At 41.3% G+C, this 24,784-nt stretch overlaps 1 protein-coding gene across 2 annotated transcripts; it reads right to left on the reverse strand.

Annotated features, from left to right (window-relative positions):
• Positions 1 to 5,370: 5,370 nt before the first annotated feature.
• MRPS10 (mitochondrial ribosomal protein S10) lies at positions 5,371 to 24,784 on the reverse strand. Of its 2 annotated transcripts, none has more exons than XM_025418781.3 (7): positions 24,675 to 24,784; positions 12,862 to 12,926; positions 12,701 to 12,773; positions 10,635 to 10,771; positions 9,079 to 9,187; positions 7,508 to 7,597; positions 5,371 to 7,051 (listed from the first exon to the last, which is right to left on the reverse strand). In XM_025418781.3, the coding sequence occupies exons 1-7, from the start codon at positions 24,720 to 24,722 to the stop codon at positions 6,968 to 6,970; spliced, it is 606 nt and encodes a 201-aa protein (XP_025274566.1). In that variant the 5' UTR covers positions 24,723 to 24,784; the 3' UTR covers positions 5,371 to 6,967. The 2 variants fall into 2 exon arrangements, with proteins under 2 accessions (XP_025274566.1, XP_025274567.1); XM_025418782.3 differs by having other exon boundaries at positions 12,701 to 12,770; positions 24,675 to 24,763.

A 24,784-nucleotide genomic window follows, 5' to 3' on the forward strand; every position in this document is an offset into this window, starting at 1 on the left:
TACGCCACCGGGGCTGTCCTCATCTGTTTTTAAATATATCATTTCACTTGCTTTCCTTCTTATCCGCACCCCAGCACTCTGCCATAACCTTGACCTTTGTGCCTCTCTCTCCAACTACTCAGTTGGTAACACCTGACCCTGGCTAAAAGCCACTAAGCAGTCACTAACAGCTCACCTGCACCCAGGAGGCAACAGTATTACATGCTCCTGCCTGCTAATGTCACTCTGCTCCTCCTGAGATTACTTTTCCACAAGCTGCCTGCCCTCAAACCTTCCATGCACTCCCATGTTCAGCGGCTGGCCTTGTCACAAACTTTGCTTCACAGAGAAACGGGTGCATCAGATGACTACTTCATCTTCACGGGAGACGTCGCTGCACCGTCCACGTTCTCTGCCCCCTTCCTGGGTCAATGGAGGCAGTGTCTCTTTCCTCCTCCACCTGTCCACTGCTCTGCTAGGTCTCCTCTTTCTCTAGCTACCCAAGCACTTCAATCTCAAAATTATTCCCTTTCTCTTCTGCATCCTTGGTTTATCGTCCTCTATTGGATCATTCCTGCCTGCGGACCGCCTTAATATCACCTTTATTAAAATGAAACAAAAGTCCTTCCTTAACTCCACATTCAGGATCCCATTATGGGATCCTTCCAATGGGCCCATACACTCATACACTTTTGTCTTCATGGGTTATAAGAGAAATATTAAGTAAATAAATGTTAAATAAATAAATATTAAGAATATTTTATCACTCATTGGTCTGCAGATGAACATAATCCAGCCTGGACTCTTTTTTATTATTTCTTCTGATTTTGAATGAAATTAGACATTTAAAAGAAATTTAAAATCCTGCAGGCCCTAGGCATTGTGCACCAACTGCATCCTATTGGCTCTTCCAGCTACGGTCTTAATATTCGTTCCTCTTATAACAAAACACTTTGTGGAAGACATTATTTTCCAAAAACGGCACAGCAACAGATTGGGTCTCACTCGTTCCTCCCATCAAGGGGAAGAATTTATTTCTCCTTCTCTTCAACCTGGATGGAACTTTGTGGCTACTCGTTGAAGAGAATAGGCAAAAGTCACTTGCAAGGCTCAGCCATCAAAGGTGATAGGGCTTCCGCCTGGCTCTCTCTCAGAGCTTGCCCTAGGAGCCTAGCATTGTATTGTGGGAAGGCAAGAGCACCTGCAGGGGTTCTGGCTAGCAGCCAGCCTCAATCACTGAGTGTCAGATGAGTGACTCTGCAGATGCCTCTAGCCCTCATGTTCTAGCTACTGCAGCTGATAACAAATGGAGTGTTGTCCCCACAGAACTGTGACGGAGCTGCAATTTGTGTGCAAAGTGTCACTGAAGCTACTAAGTGTTGGGTGTTTTAAGGTAGCAATGGATAACCGAACATTCTCAAAACTGTTTTGCAGCCTCTTATTCACTCAGCTTACTCCAGTTGGATGCTCATCCTTGTCACTGCACGGAGAGGTGGCCACCACTGACCCACTTTTCTTAATCTGCCAACAGATTTATCCCAGTCCCACCAATGAGTTCTTTCCTCAAACACTCCAGGTTTCAAGAACCCACATTCTTCTGACTTCACTCTAACCTCACTGACTGCTCATCTCCTTTTCAGCACCTCCTCCTGTTGAACAAATCTCTTCATGCTTGAGGCACCCAGGCTTGTCACTGGTACACTTCTCACCTTCCCATATTGCCCCCCAGGTGAGCTCACTCACCCCTACTTTACATACCATTGGTAGGCTGATAGCTTCCAAATATGTAACTTCAGCCCGAACTTCTCCTTAGAATGCCAGATTTATGAACCCAGTTGCCTATCAGACTCTATACTCATTGCAAATGTGGCAAAGCCAAAACCAGACTCCTGATTTCCTCCCTAGATCCCTCCTCAAGCCTTTTCCACCTCAGTAATAGCATTACCATGTATCTAGTTGCTTAGGTCAAAAACTAGGAGACATTCTTCACTCTTCTCTTAGATATCACTTCAACCTACCAGTAGGCCATTGCATCAGTTCCACCTCCAAACTATATTCTGAGTCCAACCAATTCTCATCATCGCCCATGACTGCATCTCTTGTCCAGGCCATATGCTCACACCTGGTCCCCTGCAGTAGGTCCTAACAGGTGTTTCTGCCCCCTTTTACATACAGTCCATACCCAGCAGCCAGAGTAGTGTGTTGTAAAGCATAAATCTGATCTGTCACTCTCCTGCTCCAAACCTTCCTTTGGCTTCCAATTCACATCCAGAATTTAAATCCATGCTCCTTTCCACAGTCATGATGTATTACCCAATCTAGCCTTTGCCTACTCTTCACGTTCCTCTGCCCTCGTACCCGGACACACCGAACTCATGGGGCCCTCACCATTGATTGTTCCTGCTGCTTGGGTTGTTCTTTCCCAAGAAAGAACATGGCTGTCTTCTTGACACTCTTCCCTCCTCAGAGAGAAACTTCCCAACCACAACTCAAGTAGCCACTCAAGTAATTCTGACACTTCTGTTCGCTTCACAAAGCATAATTGAATCTTATTCTTTCTCCTCTTATTGTGTCTTCTCCACCAGAGTCTAAGATCCCTGAGGAGAGGACTTCACCATATACACTGAATGCCCAGTGTCCAACACAGTACTTGGCACACACAAAAATTCAATTTTATTGAGTAACTGAGCAAAGTGCTCAGCAGTCAGGGCTGAATGAATGTGAGCTGTTGCTCCTTAATTTTATTAGTATTTTATGTATTTATTTGACAGAGTGAGAGCGCACAAACAGGGGAGTGGCAGGCAGGCAGAGGGAGAGGGAGAAGCAGGCTGTTACTCCTTAAATTTTACAGAACTCCCTTAATTCCTTTGAATTAAGGAATTCAACCCTCCTGCCTGGGTTAGCAGGCAGCTGTGGAAGAGAAATGGCAATGTTATTTTAGAACTGGGAGAGGCCCTGAAGATCATATAGCCCTGCAGCTCCTATGGCTCTGTACCATGAGCATTTTAACTGGCTGGGTGTGAACATGGTGTCATCCCTATCTCTTCATGTTTATTGATATTTAAGCAACACTGAGTCGTCACTAAAAGTACGGCACCCATGCTCAAGTTAACTAAATGAATCAAATAGAACTTGATTTAGCCTCTGGCCAAGGAGTCTAAAATTCAATTGGCTTTTTTCATGTGGGTCAGTTGCCCATGACCTGCCCTTAAATACCGCTGAGCTGCTGAGGTATAAATATATCATTTTAAAGAGGATTAGGAGTTACACAAAGAAGTGATAGCTGGAAGTGAGTAACAATAGCAAGGATTTAAGGAGGGCAGCATTAGGAATTGAGCAGGGATTTGCAAAGAGAACCCTGGGGATCGCAGGTGGTCAGCCATAAGCCTGGCTCTAGTAGTAAAGAAATGTTTGAGAGCAATAAGCCAGAGTCTGCTGAGCCCTGTAGGGCCTGGCCTGAAGCCCTACTGTAAATCCTCTCCATGCCAGTTGTTCTCTTGACCCAGAGGGTTCCCCTTGCCGAAGCCTCAACTTTCCTGTTGCCCCCTTGGCCACTTAGGACCGGTGTCAGCCCTGAGACCACAGGGATTGCACTGTGTATTGTGCTTGCCTTTATTCATACACATTTATATCTTTTATTCTTTAGAGGTTTTCCCCCTAGTCAATCTCCTTACTACTATTTTTTTTTCAAGTTGTCTCCATGCCCAGCATGGAGCCCAGTGTGGAGTTTGAACTCACGACCTGGAGATCAAGACCTGAGCTAAGATCAAGAGTCAGATGCTCGGATGCTAACTGAATGAGCCACTCAGGTGCCCCCAATCTCTCTACTTCTAAGCTTTACAGAAATGAGGACATTTTGATAATGTATAAGGGGAAATAAATCTGGGTTTTAGGTTTGAATATTCTGCATTTAATATGTGGACAGCTTGAGTACTTCCTAGCCTTTAGGCTGTCCCTGTCTTTAACTGGAACTCACACTAATCAGTGTCACCTTTTTTGTCTCAGCTTTATCTGGAAACTGGAGGGGTGATTGAGTGGGCTTGTTGTAACTTGGTTTTCTCTCCTGTAAAATGGAGGTAATAATTGTAACGATTTTATTGGGTTGTTATGAAGATTAAGTAAGATAGCATCTGTAAATGACTATGTAAAATGCTTGGCATAATGGATGGTGGTGATTATAATAAGTATGTTATGTGTTTTCTCATCTAAATTGAACTACGCATCAACTTCAGTAAGTAAATAAGACTTCGCAGCCACTCTAAGTGTTGTCCTCACCTCGGAAACACTCCGAGGTCCTTTCCAGCTATTTTTTAAACAGTACATACAGCACACAAGCATCTGGAGCATCACCAGATTCTTACTATCATCCTGTAATAGCTATTATATACTGGATGTCTATTATCTGCCTGGTATGATGTGAGGTGCTTCTAAGCGATCTAACACTCCAAACTTAATAGATAGGTATTGTTTCCTACGTTTTACTAATGAGTAAACTGAGGGTTAAGTAGCCTACCCAAGTTTAAAGCAGTTGGGGGACTGAACTCTTCTTATCTGACTCAGGCCTGTCTCCCAAGTCTGTGTTTTCTCTACTCTACTACTCATTAATGTTGTGGTAAAACTAAATAATATACTATAGTAAAGGGGCAATGGTGGCTTTCACAAGTAGGAATGTTAGGAAATTAGACTACTGCAGATGCTTAACCAACTCAGCCACTCAGGTAACCCCTGAGTACTCTAGTATTTTCTAAGTAATAAGAGGTTACCTGACTAAGCTCCAAGAGGGCAGAGACTGCTTTTGGATGGATTGCTATTGTATACCCAGTTCCTAGCTCAGTGCCCCAGTAAACATGTTCAGTAATATTTTGATTTTGACTTGAATGAATAAAATAGTAATACCCATTTAAAAAAAAAAAAAAAAAAAGGAAATTAGACTACTGGCTTAAAATAATTGCTGTATATATTTGCTGTGGTATGTTCAGAGGCCAAAAGAACATGTAAGTGATTTGCTTTGAAAACATCAAAACTAGGCCCTGAATGAGTTTGAGCTGTGGCAATAGGAATAAAAATATATATCTCAGATCCAAGAAAGCAACAATGAACCCAGGGCTACACCTCAGTAAAAAAAACAAAAACAACAACAACAACAACAAAAACCACCTCACTTCCTACCTGCTTTGTGGTTCATTTCATCTGGTCCTTTTCTCTCATTACTTCCCTTCCCACATGGACAAGAGGTGGTAGTTGGGTATTAATTCTAATCTTCAGAATATGCATTTTTCTTGGGAGATCCAATTGAAAAAAGCCAGCAGGATGAAGAAATTATCTTGTTTATATCAGGAAGTAGGCTTCAACTATGCCAAATACTTTTGTCAAAGAAATAAATACCACTAGTTTTTGTTGTGAATGTAGTTTATTTGTATATTTACCTTAAAACAAGATATTAACATGTAGTGCTAAGTAATCTGGTTTAATGTGAAAACAACTCAAAGTAGATGCCCCTTTAAAAGAGCTCACATGGAGAGTCAATGGAGGCAAGTTTGCATAAATCATCTTATGATATGGTGATTAATATTGTTTGTAAAGAAAAAAAGCTTAGATGTAGATCTGTATTCAAGGAATTATTTCTTTTAAAGTAAAAATGGTCACTGATGGCCGCTTTGCTAGATATAGTTCCATTATATCGCTCTTGTTTTATTGACTAGTTCTTAATCCCGAGGCTTATACCTGGGATAAGTGTGCTTTAGGCATTTGTGAATGAACTGAATGAGGTCATGGGGCACAAGGCTATAACTCTTTTCTTGTTAATGACAGTACTGTAAGTCTGATGCACAAGCAGTATGCATTCAAAACACTGATACCTGATAGTAGGTCAGGGAAAAGAGAACCGGGACTCCGACTCCAGTTTATGGGGGGAAAAAATGAGAAGGCATAACTACCCCACAGATGAAGAAACCACAAAAGACATGGATACGATTGTGCTGTAAAAAGGAAATGAATCGCTCCCTGGCGGTTGATGCATTGGCAGTTTCAGCACACTGCAGCCTTGCCTCTTTCGGGGCCTTCACTCCGATTTAATTTCATGGAAAAGTAGCCATCTCCAAACAAAAAGAATGCTATTTACCAAAAGAAAGAGGCCTTATAATGTGGGACTTAATAAGGAAAAATATTTATCTGTGCCCTGCACAGTTTTCAAAAGCCATTACTTCCATTCAATGTTTGGTATTTTCTGCAGTGCTGGTTACAGAACAAAAGAAAAGCTTCCTGAATGAATGAATCACAGGATATAAAAGGTGATACAGTAATTTCTCGAGAGCTCAAATTCCTTAACAGTGATCCTTCTAGGCAACCTGGTAAGTAAGGGTTTGGGCAACAAAGAGTTCAGTGCATGCCGCAAACGTGCATGATCTGCTGCAGCACAGTGTATTAGTTTTCAAGAATGTCATGCTTAAATGAGGTAAAACTGGAGGTTACCATCCCCCAACTAGCATTTCCCAGCTTGCACTGAGGTAAATATGAAGAACTTTAACTGTTCAGTGTTAAATGAACCAAAATAACCGAAGGTTCCTTCCAGGTACCTCAAAAGAGAAAATGTGCGTAAGGAGTATTTCAAACATTCACGTTCAGATGAATGAAATGATACAAATTAAAATCAGTGCAAACTAGTAATTGACCAATAACAGAATAACAAAATATAGACTCGATTCTTTTTACAGATGGTAGTCAAAGTGTTTTGCTCACATTTGTTAAAATCAGACCTGAAATGATGATGTGTATAGAACAGGTACAGTGGTTTTTCACTATAGTCCAGTGTGTCATTAAAGTTCCACCCCTTGCTTTGAGCTGATCAGGGCATGTGGTAGGCTCATGTGGGCTCAAGAGAGCAGTCAGGTAGACTCACAGTCATCCCAACTGGAAGCCTTTCTATCTCAACATACATGTCCGACCCACCCTCGGGTCAAATGCCAGCACCAGTGGACTTGCTGAGACGTTAGGACTTGCCTTCTGCTTTTTCTTCTGGTACCATTTCCCAGACTGGCTCCTTGATGTGTTCTGGTAACCGTTCTAATTTTGTCTAAAAAGAGAAAAACAAAACTATGACATAATATGGACTTAGCTGAACTCTTTAGCCACAAATTGGACTTACTAATTTTGTTTCCCAAGTCCTCTTGTCTTCTTTGTTCCTTTTACCCCTCTCATCTTTGTGCAGGACTCATAAAACACTCTCACTCAGCCTATTTGATCCTCAGTGATCTCCAGGGACTGCCAATTAATGTGGACCCTATGTCTAGACAACCACTAAGAGGGAGGGAGTCTCCAGAGGCGGCTTGGGGAGGATGTAGGCCGCAGTGGCAGGATTCTGCTGGATTGCCACCGCTGCAAAGGGAGGCAGAGACCCCAACCACTGTGGCAACTCCACCTCTACTTCCACTACATGCCCTCCCCTCCACTCAGTGGACTAGGACAGGGCTGCAAAGTATCAAAACAATGCAGATCTCTCTCCAATGGGATACAGAAATTCAAGTCATACCTTTGTCACTTCCATGGCAACTCCTTCAGGTAAGTTTCGCTGAATATATTCCAAATAGACATTTGCTGTACTTCCAGTTAGATGTTCTAACTGAAATTTCAAACATGAAATTGGTTCAGGATATGCTATTAAAGCAGAAATTTTGAGTTTTTTTTTTAATAAAGTGGTACAGCCTTTTCTTCCTCTATGAAATCTTACACAGAATTCTTTTTTTTTTTGAGAGAGAGTGTGCATGCATGCAGGTAGGGGTGGGAGAGGCAGAAGAGAGAGAGAACCCCCAAGTAGGCTCCAGGTCCAGCGTGCAGCCCAACTAAGGCTTGATCTCATAACCCTGAGAGCATGACCTGAACTGAAATTAAAAGAGTCAGACGCTTAACTGACTGAGCCACCTAGACACCCTCAGAATTCCAATTTATTTATTTTTTCTTTTAAGATTATTTATTTATTTATTTATTTACACAGAGAGACAGAGGCAGAGACACAGGCAGAGGAAGAAGCAGGCTCCATGCTGGGAGCCCGATGCAGGACTCGATCCTGGGACTCCAGGATCATGCCCTGGGCCAAAGGCAGGCACCAAACCACCCAGGGATTCCCCAAAATTCCAATTTAAAAGGAAAATACCATGGCATCCAGGTGGCTCAGGTTAAGTATCCAGGTTAAGTATCTGACTTTGGCTCAGGTTATGATCTTGGGGTACTGGGGTCGAGCCACACGTCAGGCTTCACACTCAGAAGGGAGTTTGTCCCTCTGCCCCCTTCCTCCCCACTTGTGCTCTCCCTCTCTCAAATACATACATACATATATACATACACACATGCATCTTTAAAAAAGAAAGAAAGAAAAGGAAGAAAATACAGATCTGGTTGACTGGAAGGTGGGCACATGGCCCAGAACACCTTAAAACCAGGGCTCTTTGAACCCAGCTGGTAAGCATGATTTTAAAGCAGTACACCTGCATTCATTTTAATAACATTTACTAATCATTTACTATGTAATGGGAGCATTCTAAGGGCTTTTGATAAATATCTCATTTAATCCTCACACTAACCTTAACGAGATGGGTACCACTGTTATTCTCATCCCACAGATGAAGGAATTGAGGTGCAGATCACATAGCTGGTACATGCCAGTACTTGGACCTGTCTGACCCCAGAACCCTTGCTCTCCTTAACCACAAGACTGTGTTGACTCTAGTGGATGCACAAACGAATAATGAAAAACTTTAATGTTTCCCATTGTGGACATGGAAAGCCCTGTTAGTGTGCAAAAAGAATCACTAGAACTATGTAAAAAGTTAACTAGAATTTTTAAAATTTAAGCAAAATTGTTCCAAGGCTTTATTATTGTATGCAAATTAGTCACCATAATCTTCATTGCTGAGTTAAGTATGAACTGCTCTAAAGGATGGCTTTACTTGATTCTGAGCTCCTGTCACTTACCTTCTCTTCTCTACAGCTATCAGCATCATGGGCTGACAGGAAGTCCACCCAGTTGACATTAAAGGAAAGTTACAATGTGCTAGTGTGAAACTGGACATTTCAAAAATGTTTGGGTGTCTGAAATGAACTCACCTCTAAACATCTGTAAAGTGTTCTCATTTCATACTGAACTCTGTGCTTCTTGAAAATATGTACTGATTTGAGAAGAGTAAATCGTTCTATTTTCCTTGGAGGTTCGTGTCTAAAAAAACAACGGGCAAAACAGCATACTTAAGCTAAGTGGTGTTAAAACCTGAGTCACTGATATCAAAGCACTATTCCACAATTTTATAGGTCAGGCTTAAACTCAATTATAGGCATTACCTACCATTTACAGACTTCCATTTGCCAAGACTGTCATGTATTAACAGCTGCTGTCATAAAGCTCAGGCCAAAATAAACACCATAGACAGTAATGGGAACAAATATTCCACAGACCCAAAAATGAGCCCTGGCAGGTAAGGGCACATGCATACGCCTTTGGTTTTTACCCCCTGAAGTCCTTTTTTGACCAAATACATGAACTGTGAAGAGCAGCACCAATGTGTTACTGTGTGTGTTGTTTTAGGGAAATGTACAAATGTATCAATAACCACAAAAGGCTCTAGGAAAGGTGTGCATTCCTTCTGTTTTTAAGTCAAGACTGGCAAAGCCCCAAATGGGCCTTGTTCAGCATCAGAAGGAGCAGGTGACAAGACAAAAGAGGTGCGGAAGGCTCCCCTTTATCCACAGTTTTGCTTTCAGAAGTTTCAGTTGCCTGTGGTCAATCACGGTCCAGAAGCTGGTAACTCCTTCTGAGAGTCAGAAGGTCAATAGCAGCCTAACACAACATCCCAGTGCCCACTAATTCCCCTCACTTCAGCTCATCACCTGGCATTTTATCATCAGACATCATGCCAAGGGTGAGTACAGCACCAGAAGAGATTTTGCGGGGGGGGGACGACGACACATTCACATAACTTTATTACAGTACACTGTTGCAACTGTTCTATTTCAGGACTAGTTACTGTGCCTAATTTATAAATCACTTCATCAAAATAAATAAACAAACAAACAAATAAATAAATCACTTCATCATAGGTATATATGTATAAGAGAAAACAGTACATGGAGGATTCAGTACCACCCACCGTCTCGGGCATTTGCTGGGGGTCTTGGAAGTATCCTCCACGGATAAGGAGGAGGTTACAATAGTTATATTTGACCCACCAGAGATTTTTAGGGCCGCATGAAGCTCACCTTGTTCCTGTATGAAATGATTGGGTGAGTGATGTTTCTGAAGGCAGTTTTGAAACTCTGGCTATATCAGACAAAGATCAGCAGATCCAAGTTGTCTAAAAGGATTGCTTGTTCACCTAATTCACCACCCTGCCCTATGGAGAGTCCAGACGTGAGGACTTCTTAGGTTTCCTTATGTCTATACAGTTGCTAAATAAAAGATTTCCTTTATTTACCTTGTCCACTCATTCTAGTATTTAAAAATTTTCGTAGATAGGAATCCTGATTAGGATGATATGACAAATCTAAACTCTACCCACCATGAGTTTCTATGGTATTTTAAGAGCTCAGACCTAGCTGGGATCAGTACATTTTCCTGGTTGACCATTTTCCAGCCCCTAATAGGTCAGATTAGGAAAGATCATACTTACACTTTAATAGAGATACCAAGTTCTTTTGCAGCAAGCACGGCAAAATATTCATAACTGTCCAATACAGCCTTATCATGGCCTTTTACTAAAACTGACAGGCGCTTATATAATGTATCTGGTTCATCAGAAATGGTTATCTACAATTTTAAAATCAAAAAGAAAAGTTTCAGTTGTGCTTCCTCTAATATTTATAATTTGAAAATTTCATATATTATCCTCGAACAATTTCAGAGTTTCCTAATAAATGGAGAGAAAAATGCTGAGTAACATCTTAGTACTGTTAGCTTAATTTTCTAGGAACTAGGACATTCAGATCTCCACAATGACTCTTACAATCTGTTAAAATATAGTTTAAACCAAAAAGACTTTCAAGCAACTACAAAATCACTAAAGGAACCTTTAACTTCATAGTTATTGAACCCCAAATATATAATGGGAAAGGATTTTTGGATCTAGTCAGGTCAGAAGATTTGGACTGGGAATTAAACTTCCACTTCCAGCTGAATGACAACAGGCAAGTCAGAGAATTTCACTGCACTGCAGTTTGCTCATATATAAAATAGGATCATACCTATACTAGAGCTCACAGCATCATCACTCACAGCATCTCTGTAGGGAACTAATAAGTACACACAGATTAAAGTGCTTATAAATTATAAAAAACATTATTATACAAAGGCAAGCTATTGCCATTCATATTTTTTATTAGGTTTTATTCATGTGTGTTTTGCCTGCCCTAATAGAAAAATTACTCATTTCTAATTAAAATGTTATGGCAGTGACTGTATATTTAGCTTCTACCTCTTCCACTCTAATTCTTAAAGATCTTAGGAATAATGGGTTTGACATTTCTGACTTTCTTCCAAGAGGTGAATTATATTCACCTTCATTCATTCATTAGACCAATAATTTATCTTACTAATCCAATGATTCAGGGTTAAATTACTTCACTCCTGAAAGGAGATCTACTTAATAACCAGGAAGCTAGTTAGACATTTATTCTCAATTACCCCAAAGAAGGTTGCTGGAAGAATACACTGATATCCTGTATAATAACTTGGGGAACAAGCGAGTGGTAATACAGCCCTAAGATGTGTTTTGACTAGTCCATACAGGGTTTTAAAGATAGTATCAATCTGTCATGACATGAAAAATCAAGAGATCTTGAACAAAAATTTGGATTTAGTTTAGCTTGGAAAATTTAAGACCAGGTGACATCACTAGGTCTAATTTCCCAGATGGTAACATGGGGCTAGAGTAAGGAGCAGCTGTCTCACTTAGAGCCACCCCACCACCTTTCCTCCAGGCCTGGCCCATGCAAACATTTGACTTGGAGACCCAGAGTTTATTATATGTACTGTCATGGAAATATATCCAGTATGTATTCAGTGAAAAAAAATCAAAAGAGCAGCACATTATGTAAAATACAATTCCATTTTGGTGTGCATGTGCACAGATGAGATGATTACACACAAATATCTAGAAGTCATTCCAAACTGTTAAAAGGGATTATTTTGGGGAGGTAGAACGGAAAAGATTCAGAATTTGTAAGGATTGTTTAAACCACAAATTTACACAAAAACTGGGTTGACTGAATCATGGTTTTCACTAAAAGGAAACAAGGTTACACAGATTTTCTACTTCTAGATTTTCTTTGCTTGTGGTAATGTTCTTCCTCACTGTGAACAGTCTGGGCCCAGGCCCAATGCCTTAAAATGAAAATAAAGACCTGAAGCCTACAAAAAAATTTTCTGTAACATAGTATCAAATATTCTGCATCATTAATTCTGACCACTCTTCACACTGTGCTGAACGAAAGCAAAAGTCTGCTTATTCCCACAGTTATCAGTTATTTGGGCTAAATAATCGATTCTTTGATTCTCTGAGAGATAATGCAAGCACCCAAGGACATTAGAGAGTACTTTACTTAGGCACACTGTGTACTTGTCGGCATTCCAGGACAAAATATTTTTATTCATAAAGTGTCTGGGAAACAATCCCAAATGAAATGATGAGAAAAGTTTATTGCTACTATAGCTCCTTACAAAGAAATAGGGAATACATACCGTAGGCTTAGTCAAATCCTTGGGAATATCAACATGTAGGCTTGAAAACTGTACCCATTTCATGCTGGTACTGCTATGTATGGAAACAAAGAAAAACCTAAGTGAAACAGCACAAAAGCCCGTTTCTTTATTCAATTTAGCACATCCAATTATATACTTACAGGAGAAAGCCACCATTTCTGGCTGTACTGCTCTTAGAACTAGTTATAGAAAAATTCCTTGAACCCTAGAAAAAGGGAGGAGCATGTGTTAGAATTAAAGTCAATCCTCAAACATTCATAGTTTCCACTAAAAAAAAAAAAAAAAATCAAAAGATGTACAATGCTTCAAATTAAGGGCCATCTCATTATTTCAGATGAAGATACTAGGGTAATTAAAATGCCAGATTAGATTTCATTTAAAAACAAGAGGACAATGACAGAGTTGATAATCAAAACAGAGTTTCAAAATACTAGAGAATTTGAGCTTTATTTTTATTATTTTTTTATTTTTTGAGAATTTGAGCTTTAAAGCTCAGGAGTAAAAACTCTTTTAAAATGCCATTTATACAGCCACACACAAGTAATTCTCACAGTAAAAGAACACCTATGATTTAAATATACACAGGCATCAAGTAAAAAAAAAGAAGTGACTTTATTTTCCCATTAGATTTTGATAGACTAAATGTACTTCAATACATATCTTGCCTGAATATTTCTGAGCAATAAATGTCTCTTTATAATTTATTAAGAGTTGGAATAAGAATTCTAAAGAACCGTTTTTAAGCTTTCATACATCTTTTCTAGCAATAGGTTTCTTGGATTGGCTGGGATAGCTTAGCTTATAAACAAACTGAAAATACACAGTGAAACGGATATCCAGCTTACACCACCACTATACCTCATACTCCCACCAATCTAGCCTTTCCAAATTCTTTATTGTCAACTCCCCCTGGTGGACAAAATTTCTGGTTGTAGGAGACTTACGGTACTACATGTAATAATGGATTTTGCCATTTGTTTTTCCCTTGAGCTTTCTTTTTTTTTTTTTTAAGTCAAAATTTTAATTTTATTCATTCAAAATTTTCATTATGTAAAGATAACATGGAAAAGGGAAATCTCAATTCAGGGGCAAAAGAAGGCCTTTTTGAGGAAAATGTGGGCCTGGAATTAAGGGCCAATAGCAAATAAGTGCTAGACAGTGCAGTTCGGGAAGGAGACAGTGCAGTTATCCTTTTCAAGCAATAGAATCAAAATTTATTACATTGGTTAATCTCCCTTGAGCTTTCTTGAGATTTAAAAATGTGACCTGAGAGGGGTGCCTGGGTGGCACAGCTGGTTGTGTCTGTGTCTGTCTCTTGGTTTTGGCTCGGGTCATAATCTCGTGGTCCTGATCGTGAGATCCAGCCCTGTGTGGGGCTGTGTATTCAGCAGGGAGTCAGCTTGAGACTTTCTCTCCTTCTCTCCCTCTGCCTCTCCATACTACACTCGCTCGATCTCTCTCTCTCTCTCAAATAAATAAATCTATTTAAAAAAAAAGTAACCCGAGACTCAGGTATAGTATACTTAAGATCCTTAAAAGTACTTAGAAGATGAAAATAACACGTTAGTACAAGTAAAACAAAACAACTGAGGGTCACCTGGGTATGTTTTAAAAGCCTATTCTTAGCTAATTGTCCTGTCCCCCCCTTCTGCACCCAAGATGGATGCAAACCAAAACTTTCACATTCTCCCTTGTATGAATGGAGAAAAACAAAGGAAAGGAAATCAGGCACAATATGAAGTAGTAGGAGATAAGTGCCATTTCCCCACACACCATCACAGAAGAAACTACTTCCCTGCACGTACACCATAGACCCCACAATCTGATGTGCAAAAGGACCACAGGTCTGAGTGCCTGGGTAGCTCAGTTAAGTGTCCAACTCTTGATTTGTTTTCCCTCTTTCCCTCTCTCTCTCAAAACAAAAACAAAACACAGGGCAGCCTGGGTGGCTCAGCGGTTTAGGGCCACCTTCGGCCCAGGGCATGATCCTGGAGTCCCCGGATCCCCCAGTATAAAAACTTCTGCTTTTAAAAGTTAGAACCTGGGATGCCTGGATCTCTGTCTCTCTCATGAATAAACAAATAAAATCTCAAAAAAAAAAAAAAAAAAAGAGTTCTTAAGTTGTTTTTGTTTTGAAGGGATGGAGCTGAGTCTGGGGAGTCTGGGTGTGCTTTAGTAGCTCAGAAATTCAACCTGTACCACCAGCTGACTTTTCTTTAAGACCAAAGTATGGTCTAAGGATCTGAGGGGGCCATATTTCAGGAGGCCTGGGAGATTAAAACTATTTTCATAATAATAGCCGTTATTTGTAATTTTTCCACTCTCATTCTCAACCATGTACAGTGAAGTTTTATAGAGGCTGCATGCTATGTGATACAGCAACAGACTGCAGAAGCAGATATGAGAATCCAACTGCCCTCTATTAAGCCAGACATTATAGAGTATGAAAACTAATAAGGGGAAATCTTATCAGAGTAGAGTAGGGAGGCTGAAGGGGGAGCCATACTACTGAATGTCGATTATAGAAATTGTCAATTAAAGGCCCCAACAGGAAAAGATGTTCCCTGAGTCTTCTACAAGAAATTGACTACCTCTTGCAACTCAGCCAATGAAAAGCCATCACTCTCAACTCCTGCTTTTCTCCAGTGGACTTTCATTCAAAACCCCTCCTAACTTCTTCCCTTTTCCCCAGGAAATGTTTCTCTTCTTTGTTTATGGGACTTGAGATAGCTTTCATGTCCCAAACTGCAATTCTGTGTCATTCCCAAATAAACCAATTTTTACGGGTAAAATAGCTTTCTTTCTTTTTTTTTAAATAGCTTTCATCTTAAAGGTTAACATTATTTGATGATCAGAAGGGGGATGCAGGGACTCCTGGGTGGCTCAGTGGCTGAGCGTCTACCTTTGGCTCAGGGCGTGATCCCAGAGACCTGGGATCGAGTCCCACATCGGGCTCCCTGCATGGAGCCTGCTTCTCCCTCTGCCTGTGTCTCTGTGTGTCTCTCATGAATAAATAAATAAAATCTTTTAAAAAAAAAGAAAGGGATGCAGAAATGACCCCCAATAACTTCGAAGCTGGTGAGCAAAAAGGTGCCAGGGCCCACAGAGCCAATTAAGCTCACTGCTCTCTTACAAACCCTGGAGTTGGAGGCTAAGTTTCTCCTGGACTGTGATCTCTACTCTGTGTTCTGAGCTCTCCAGGCTTTATTTAGGATCTTAAGGCTTTGTCCTTTCAGAGTACTTGTCTGACCTTTGATCTGACTCCTTTTTGGAACCAGGTGGTTCCTGTTGGAACTGTGCCTATTTGAAACTGTGTTAGTTTTGGTCTACCTCCTTCCCAGAACTGGGCTGTTCCCACTAGTTCTGTGCTGGCCTTTGGTCTGATTCCTTTGGAACCAGGATGTTCCTGTTGAAACTGTGCTGTTCAGGAATTTTCTTTTTTTACTCTAGAGAAAAATCTCTAAGAAACAGGATCTCAGTCATTAAAATGCCTTGAGGGCAGCTCCCCTTCTGGAACACTAGTGGCTTTATGTTTAAACATCATGGTTCTCCCTCATGCCCATGTCTGACTAAATGAGCTGACTTAATCAAAAAGTAATTTAGAACTTCAACGGCCAATGAAGGGGAACTTCTGACTTCCTTAAAACTAAACCAGGCAGCCATGTCTCTAAAATTGTCAAACCTGAATGAGATGTCTATTTTGACTGTATCTTAAAATCTTCCAAACATTACCAAGGAATCTAAAACTGCCTCTCTGCAAGATACAATTTCTAAACTGAGACGAAGACAAAAAGACTCTTAAGGTCTGAGACCCCCACCCTTCCCAGGAGTGTGGCAGCCACTTTATGCTCAGGCCCCACCGGTGGTGCTATCACCCTCCTTCCCATTCTGCTGCTTCCATCCCCTCTACACCTTCAACCTCCCCATTCTAATTCTCTCACCAAACTTCCTTTTGTATCTGAACCTCGCCCTGCTTCCTCTTCTACTGAACCTATAAAAACCTGCCCCTTTAAAGTTAAATCTTTACAGCTTCACACAGCAGCATCATAGCCAATGAGGTTTACCCGAGGTGCGATTATTGCTAATTAGTCTTTTTTTTTTCAAGATTTTAAAAACTTTTTGAGAGAGAGAGAGAATCTTAAGCAGACTCCCCACTGAGCACAGAGCCCGATGCAGGGCTTGCAGGGCTCGATCTCATATCTCCAAAATCATGACGGGCACGGAAATCAAGTTGGGACGCCTGACTGAGCCATCCATGTGCCCCTACAGTTAAATCTTCTGAGGATCAAAATAACCCCTAAATTTCTTATGTTCCCTGGAATGATGCTGAATTGACAGCCATAGTTAAAGTTTCCTATAGTGACTGAGAACCCCCATAGGTTTGCTGAAGCATTTCACATATTCAAACTTACCAACCTGGTTTCTCAGATTTTTTAGCAATTAGTCCACATGCATGTTGGTGAGGGCCAGGCCAAATACTGGCTATAGCTAGCCTGAAGGGAATACCTTGAAAGGAGTTTAGAGAAAAAGATCTCTAACTTTTTTTTTTTTTTTTAAAGATTTTATTTATTTATTCATGAGAGACAGAGAGAGAGAGGCAGAGACACAGGCAGAGGGAGAAGCAGGCTCCATGCAGGAAGCCTGATTGGGACTCGATCCTGGGACTCCAGGATCATGCCCTGAGCCGAAGGCAGGCGCCAAACTGCTGAGCCACCCAGGGATCCCAAATCTCTAACTTTTGGCAAGATACTAGAACATTCACTGGAAATCTCCTCCAAACAATTACAGTAGCTTTTTCTAAGCCTGTTGATGGGAACAAAATTCAGTCTTGCAGACAAAAGCCTGATGAACTTTTTCCTATTATAACTGATTTCAGATTGTTTTCAAAGAAAATTCTGGTCTCCCTTTTGATGCTGAATCTATCAGGGTAGCATTTAACTATGTTTTTTTTTTAATATTTTATTTATTCATTTATGAGAGACATACAGAGAGAGGCAGAGACACAGGCAGAGGGAGAAGCAGGCTCCCCGCAGGGAGCCCGATGCAGGACTCGATCCCTGGTCTCCAGGATCAGGCCCTGGGCCAAAGGCGGCACTAAACCACTGAGCCACCAGGGCTGCCCTTAAACTATGCTTCTTAATGGGCTGAATGGGGCTAACTCAGTTAAAAAAAAAAAAACCAGGATGGAGTGGGAAACTGTCCACTCCTGATTTAATTTGGCAAACCAGCTTGCTAGTACTCTAGGGGAGTCACTTAAAAGAAAGACCATTACAATTCTTAATTTTTCTTCTTCTTTTTTTTAAAAGTAGGCTCAATGTCCAGTGGGGAGCTCAATGCAATGTGGAGCCCAATGCAATGTGGAGCCCAATGAACTTATAACCCTGAAATCAAGACCTGAGCTGAGATCAAGAGTTGGACACTGAACCAACTGAGCCACCTAGGTGCTCCAAAATTTTTAATTTTCAACTCTAATAAATGAAGGCCCTTAAACAAACCCCAAAACTTGTTTCTGCTATTATTGTAAAGAGCCAGGACACTGGAAGAAAGATTGTTACCATCTGAAATGTTCAAGGTGCCTTCAGTGCTCTACAGCCAGCCTTTCCAATGTCCTCATCCCCACAACAGGGCTTCAAGGAACTATAGGGGCTCTTCCCAAACCTCCCTCATACTTGGCTCAGACTTTCTCTTCCTTATTGTCTGCTTGTTTTTTTAAAGATTTTATTTACTTATTCATGAGAGATGCAGAGAGAGAGAGAGACAGAGAGAGATACAGGCAGAGGAAGAAGCAGGCTCTCCTCAGGGAGCCCAACGCAGGACTTGATCCCAGACCCAGGGATCATGTCCTGTGCCGAAGGCAAATGCTCAACCACTAAGCCACCCAGATGTCCCTCTCTGTCCTTCTTGACACCAGAACTTCACTCTTGGTGCTTCCCTTTGCTCTAGGCCCTTTGGGAGAGACATACCCTTTTGTCCTTAGTTCCTCTGCTCCTATTCATTTGTTAGGCTGAGATTTTCTTTTTTTTCTTTCTTTTTTTTTTTTTTAGAAATACATCATGCTAGAATTTTTTTCTCCACAGAGATGGAAATGATTCTAGAATTTGACAGTAGTAATCAAAATGGCCAACCAGGGGGATTCAAAGACCTTTTGACATCTTATTTTCTCCATGTCTGACAGCATTGCAACTGCATCTGGGGACACTGTCAGTCCCTATTGGGACAAATCCTCTTTCTGGACAAAATCTTCAACTGATCAGCAGAATCCATAATGCACTTCCCATCAAGATTCAAATAGATCTCTCAAAATCTCTCCCCAGAGCGCCTGGGTGGCTCAGTGGGATTGAGCCTGCATCAGGATCCCTGCAGGGAGCCTGCTTCTCCCTCTGCCTATGTCTCTGCCTCTCTGTCTCTTATAAATAAATGAATAAAATCTTTAAAAAAACAAAAAACATGGGACACCTGGGTGGCTCAGTGGCTGAGCATCTGCCTTTGGCTCGGGGTATGATCCCAACGTCCTGGAATTGAGTCCCACATTGGGCTCCCCACAGGGAGCCTGCTTCTCCCTCTGTCTGTGTCTTTGCCTCTCTCTCTCTGTCTCTCATGAATAAATAAAACCTAAAAAAATAATAAAGTTAAAAAAATAAACAAACAAAAAACACCTCTCCCCAGATTTAATGAATACCCTATTGAGGCCCTGCAAGGCATCAAGCCTGTAACAGAAGATTACAAAGTTCAGGGTTTCATTATCCCCTGCACTAGTCTGAGTAATACGCCTATTTTTCCTGTGAGAAAACTCAATGGCCAACAATGGAGGCTTGTCCAGGGCCTCTAAACAATGTAATTGTTATCCCCTGGCATCCTGTTGTTTCTATCCCCCTTTGTTGATGACATCCATTCCCACCGAAAGCAAGTTTTTCACTGTAATTGACCTACAGAGTTTATTTTTTAGTATTCCAGTTGGTAAGGATAGCCAATATCTTTTTTCTTCCATTTGGGAGAGATGCAAAGACACCTGGACAGTTAAGAGTTGCACAGAGTCCTTACTTTTCACCAAACAGATCTGGATGACAGAAAGTTTTCTGCAGCCTCTACTTTGTTATAACAAAGATGATTTGCTTTTCTGCTGTCCTTCTCAAATCTCTTCTCAGTAAGATAGCATCTACCTATTAAAGCTTTTGGCCTTAAAAGAACACAAAGGCTCCAAAGAAAAAAACTGCAGTTTGCTCAAATTCAGGTTTGACAGTTAAAGTGCCTAACCTCAGAACAAGGACTACATTTGGATCTAAGTAGGACTTTTGCCATCTTGAACTTTCCAAACCTCAAAAAAAGTGCCAATTATGAGGTTTTCTCGAACTGGCTGGCTACTGTCAAAATTGGATTTGAAATCTCTTTTATGGCTCAAGCTCTATATGCTTTACTAATAAAAGAAAAATGACAAATCCAATCCTATTATTTGGAAAAACTAAGAAGACAATGCTTTGGGGACTTTAAAGAAAAGCCTAATAAAGCCCCTGCCCTCAGACATCCTAATTACCAACTTCTCTTTTTATTCTGTATGGGGAGGGAGAGGGAATACCCTTGGGAGTACTTACCCCAAAACATGGGGTTCATGATGGACCTATAGGGTACTGTGCCCAATAACCAGACCCTGTACAGCGGGATATTACCCTAGCCTCTGAGCCATTCTTGCCCCTGGACATAGTTAAGGCCACTGAAGAAATAATTATGGGATCTCCTTTAACTATCCTTGAATTTTAGCTAAGGATAAAGCTGCAAATTTATACCAACGGTCAGTATGCCTTTAGGGTAGGCTCATGCCTTTGGAATGTTAGTAAGCAGTCAAGAAGTTTCCTAATCTCCAATGGGGATAAAATTTAAAACATCTCCTGTATCCAAAATTTATTCGATACCATACTTTGGTTGGCTGCTCTGTTATTAAGGTACCCAGGCATTCCAGACTCAACTCCCTGGGCACCAAAGGAAATCATCTCACTACTATTTCCAACAAAAATGCTGCTTTCAAAGAAATCAACAGCCAAACCTCTGTCATGGTTCAAAGGGATGTTCCCCCAAATGATAATTTGGAAAAATTAACCAGAGATACCCAAAAATTGGCCCCAGAGAGGGAAAAACAATATTGGAAATACAGTTAATTGTTGGCTCTCTAAAAAGAGACCTGTGGTTTGGATCAAATAACAATCTGGCCTTACCAGAAATTCTAACATTCCCACTACTTAACACTGTGCATGTACTAAGCCATTGGTCTACTGACAAAATGAATGTCATGAACAATTATTCATGGGGAGACATTAATAAGGCTGCAAAAGGTGTCTACCTCACTCATCTCACCTATCCAAAGTACAATGCAGAGAAACCTGTTTGTGTGAATTTCATACAGCTCCCCCACCCCATGGATATAAATGTTTTAGTCATGGTTTCTACCATTCTCACTGAACTATAAGCTTTCCCTTGTAGACAGGTGACTGTTTCTTCTGTGGCTAAAATTCTGGTTTATTCCTACCAGGGGAAACCCCTCTTGCACTTCATGGTAATTGGGGAACCCATGTTACCAGTCTGGTGCTTTGACAAGTCTGTGCTGTTTGGCCTGTTACTGTGTGTGTATTCAATCCTCAGGGTTAACCTCACTAATGGTACTATTAAGACTCAATTGGTAAATCTGCAGACTCTCCAAATATCTTAGCCGAAAGCACTGCCGTTGGTCCTTCTGAATCTCAGATCCACCCACTCTGGAACTCGGACTCTCGCCCTTTGAGCAGTCACAAGATGCTCAATGCACCTGGCCCCTGTTTCCCTGGCCCGTGATTGACAAAAGGAGATAGATCTCATATCTTAAAGACCTAATTACTTCTATTAAAAACAACCACGCTTTGGTAGAGCAATCTCTCCACAGTTCACTCCCGGAGACAGGCCTTAACTATCACACCAGCACACTTTGCAACCTAGAGATTCCATCTATTGAAAAAGATACGTCCAGAAAGACTCTGTTTAACCTCTCTGGAAGGGACCTCATCAGCTACTGCTAACCAACCCCTGTGCTGCCAAACTCCAAGAGACAGACTAGACTCCGGGGTTCACATGACACATCTTAAAAAAAAGCAACAGGGATTCCTGGGTGGCGCAGCGGTTTGGCGCCTGCCTTTGGCCCGGGGCGTGATCCTGGAGACTCGGGATCGAATCCCACGTCGGGCTCCTGGCATGGAGCCTGCTTCTCCCTCTGCCTGTGTCTCTGCCTCTCTCTCTCTATCATAAATAAATAAAAATATTAAAAAAAAAAAAGGCAACAAATCCTGACTACACACCATCTGATGACCTAAAAGTAAAGATTTCCCAGAACTGAAGTAGATGACATCTGAAGAGACAGCTTTTTCAAGATGTCCAGCCCAGGCCTGTATACCTTTTCCTCACTGTTTACTTCTATTTTCTCTCTTGTGCAAAGAAAGTGCCCTTGTCTTCATTTCCCAAACCCTGTGAAAGAGGGAAACCTCTTCCTCTGATTATGGCTTTGGAAAACAGCCTCATCATGATCCTGTGACAAATTAACCTTTCATCGCTTGTTCTGAAGGGTGAGAAGGTTTAGCAGTCACAAGTCTCCTTTTTCATCTGGACTATTAACTGACTCTGGCGTTTTATCTAAATTCATGGTCCTGAATTGGCAACCTTATGTGCTGTATTATTGGATTATATTTGGCTCCAAGCAGTTCTTTTGAGATAATACTGTTTTCATACATCTTTGACATCTTGCTGTTTTTATAATAAGTTCATTAGCTATTAGCTTCACCTTTATGTCTATATTGTATTTTCCCAAATGCACTCAGTTAATTCTTTCCATGTGTTCTTGCAGTATTCACTATTTTGTCTCATGGCTACTTTAAACAGGTACTTCCAGGAGGCATACATGACCACAGATTTGCCTCTGCAGGGGGAACTTTCCGTCCCTTGGCTGGAGTGCCAATAAATATTTCAGTTTGCTATCTTCAGACTTACAGTACTGGTTTAGAACCATCTAACAATTTGGAATTGTTATGTTACTTCTTTTGTTTTGTACAATTGAGTTTTGTACATAGCCTGTCAAACTTTTGTAAAAATGATATAACCAATAGAGATGCTCTCCAATGCTTACAAGCTTGATGATGTCGTGATAGATGGAAATGCCTGAACATTCCCCCTGCCACCCCTCATTACTTGAATGTGACCTCAGTAGGTTTCCAATCTGTGCTTTCCCTCAGACCTAAGACATGGCAAGCAGGAAAAATCCTTCCTGGCACTGAGGGACGCAACCACTAAACATGGAAACCTGACTCTCAATCAGCAATGTTTCTGATGAAAAAAAATTTTTTTTAAGATTTTATTTATTCAAGAGAGAGACACACACAGAGGCAGAGACATAGGCAGAGGGAGAAGCAGGCTCCTCACAGGGAGCCTGATGCGGGACTTGATCCCAGGACCCAGGATCATGACCTGGGCCAAAGGCAGATGCTCAACCACTGAGCCAGTCACCCAGGTGCCTGTGAAGAAAAAATCTTAATCAAAAGAAGAGGTGGGCAGCCCCGGTGGCTCAGCGGTTTGGCCCCTTCAGCCCAGGGCGTGATCCTGGGGACCTGGAATCGAGTCCCATGTGGGGCTCCCTGCATGGAGCCTGCTTCTCCCTCTGCCTCTCTAATAAATAAATAAAATCTTAAAAAAAAAAAAAAAAGAATAAGAAGAGGTAAAAATAAAGGGAAACCTCACTCAAGTAGAGTTGGGAAGCTAAAAGAGGGACCCACACTACTTAACATCAATTACAGGAAGAATTGCCAATTACAGGTCTCAACAGAAGAATCAACAGGAAAGAATGATCAATCACAGGCCCCAACAGGAAAATATGTATACATCTTGCATCTTCTACAAGAAACTGACTACCCTTGCAATTCTGGGAAGGAGCAATCATCATCACCCTGAACTCTTGCTTTTCTCCAATGGACTTCCATTCAAAACAGCCCCTCCTAACTTCCTCCTTTCTAAAATAATATGCCTCTCCTTTGGGGGTATCCGTGTGGTTTTGCCATACCTTGCATGTCCCAAATTGCAACTGTCATTCCCAGATAATCTAACTTGTGCTGGTAAAGTAACTTTTATTTTTAAGGTTAGCAGATCTACAAAACAAAAACAAAAACAAACAAAAAAAACAAAAACAAAGAAAACCAAACAACAACAACAACAACAAAAACATAAAACTGCCGCTCTTATCGCGGTTTTGAAAAATTTAAGTCATTTTCCCGTAAAATGTTAATTAACATAGGAGTTGATTTTATTTTTAAGTGAATAAGCATTGAGATTCTCAGTTTGGTTTTCTGATATGCTAAATACCCATAGCTAAAACCCACAAGAACAAAAAGCTCTTTGGAGTCCTCAACCAGTTTCAGAGAGTTAAGAGGGTACTGAGGCCAAGTAATTTGAGAACCACTGCTCAAAGTCTTGCTTGGTCTCCGAAGAACGGCACGGAGGATCCTTAACCCATTCCTATGACTTCAGCTACTCCCATCTAATCTCAGAACCCCCGGATATCAGAAAAGCATCCCACTTTGGTTCCATAAAGAAGATCTTGTAGCTGAGATTAGCTCAGCCCCTAATCTTACCGAGGTAATCCTTCTCTGACCTTCCGTTTATTTCGCAAATCTGAAAGCAGCGCTTTGGAATACATGTTGTTCAACATTCTTTCTAGCTCTAACATGCTACGATTCATCTTGTTCCCGTCTTTGCCCTCTTATGTTTTATTCCACGAGAGAATTTGAAATAATAAGACTGGCCCCTTTCTCGCCACCTTCCGGCAAACAACACGCCAGGATGCGGAGTAAATATCGGGAGAAAATTCCAGATGGCCGGCACGACACCTGGCACTCAGAATTCGTGGCTGCTGTCCTGTCAGCCGGCTTAGCACCCCCAGCCCGCCAGGTACCTGCCACAGACGCCGGCACATGGAGCCCAGCGCTGCCCGCGCCGCCATCTTGCCGTCTCGGCCTCCCAAGACCGCTTCCGGGGTCACAGCCGCGGCCTCCGACCATAGAG

The sequence above is a fragment of the Canis lupus genome, chromosome 12, assembly GCF_003254725.2.
Source record: "Canis lupus dingo isolate Sandy chromosome 12, ASM325472v2, whole genome shotgun sequence".
NCBI classification, from domain to species: Eukaryota; Metazoa; Chordata; class Mammalia; order Carnivora; family Canidae; genus Canis; species Canis lupus.

Bases quoted from the DNA above. Each gene is read 5' to 3' on its own strand.
- MRPS10 (XM_025418781.3), bottom strand. From the start codon at position 24,722: ATGGCGGCGCGGGCAGCGCTGGGCTCCATGTGCCGGCGTCTGTGGCAG. The intron at 12,927-24,674 runs GTACCTGGCGGG...CCCTTTTTCTAG, and splicing joins TGTGCCGGCGTCTGTGGCAG to GGTTCAAGGAATTTTTCTAT. The intron at 9,188-10,634 runs GTAAGTATGATC...TTGTTTTTTTAG, and splicing joins CTTGGTATCTCTATTAAAGT to ACACGAACCTCCAAGGAAAA.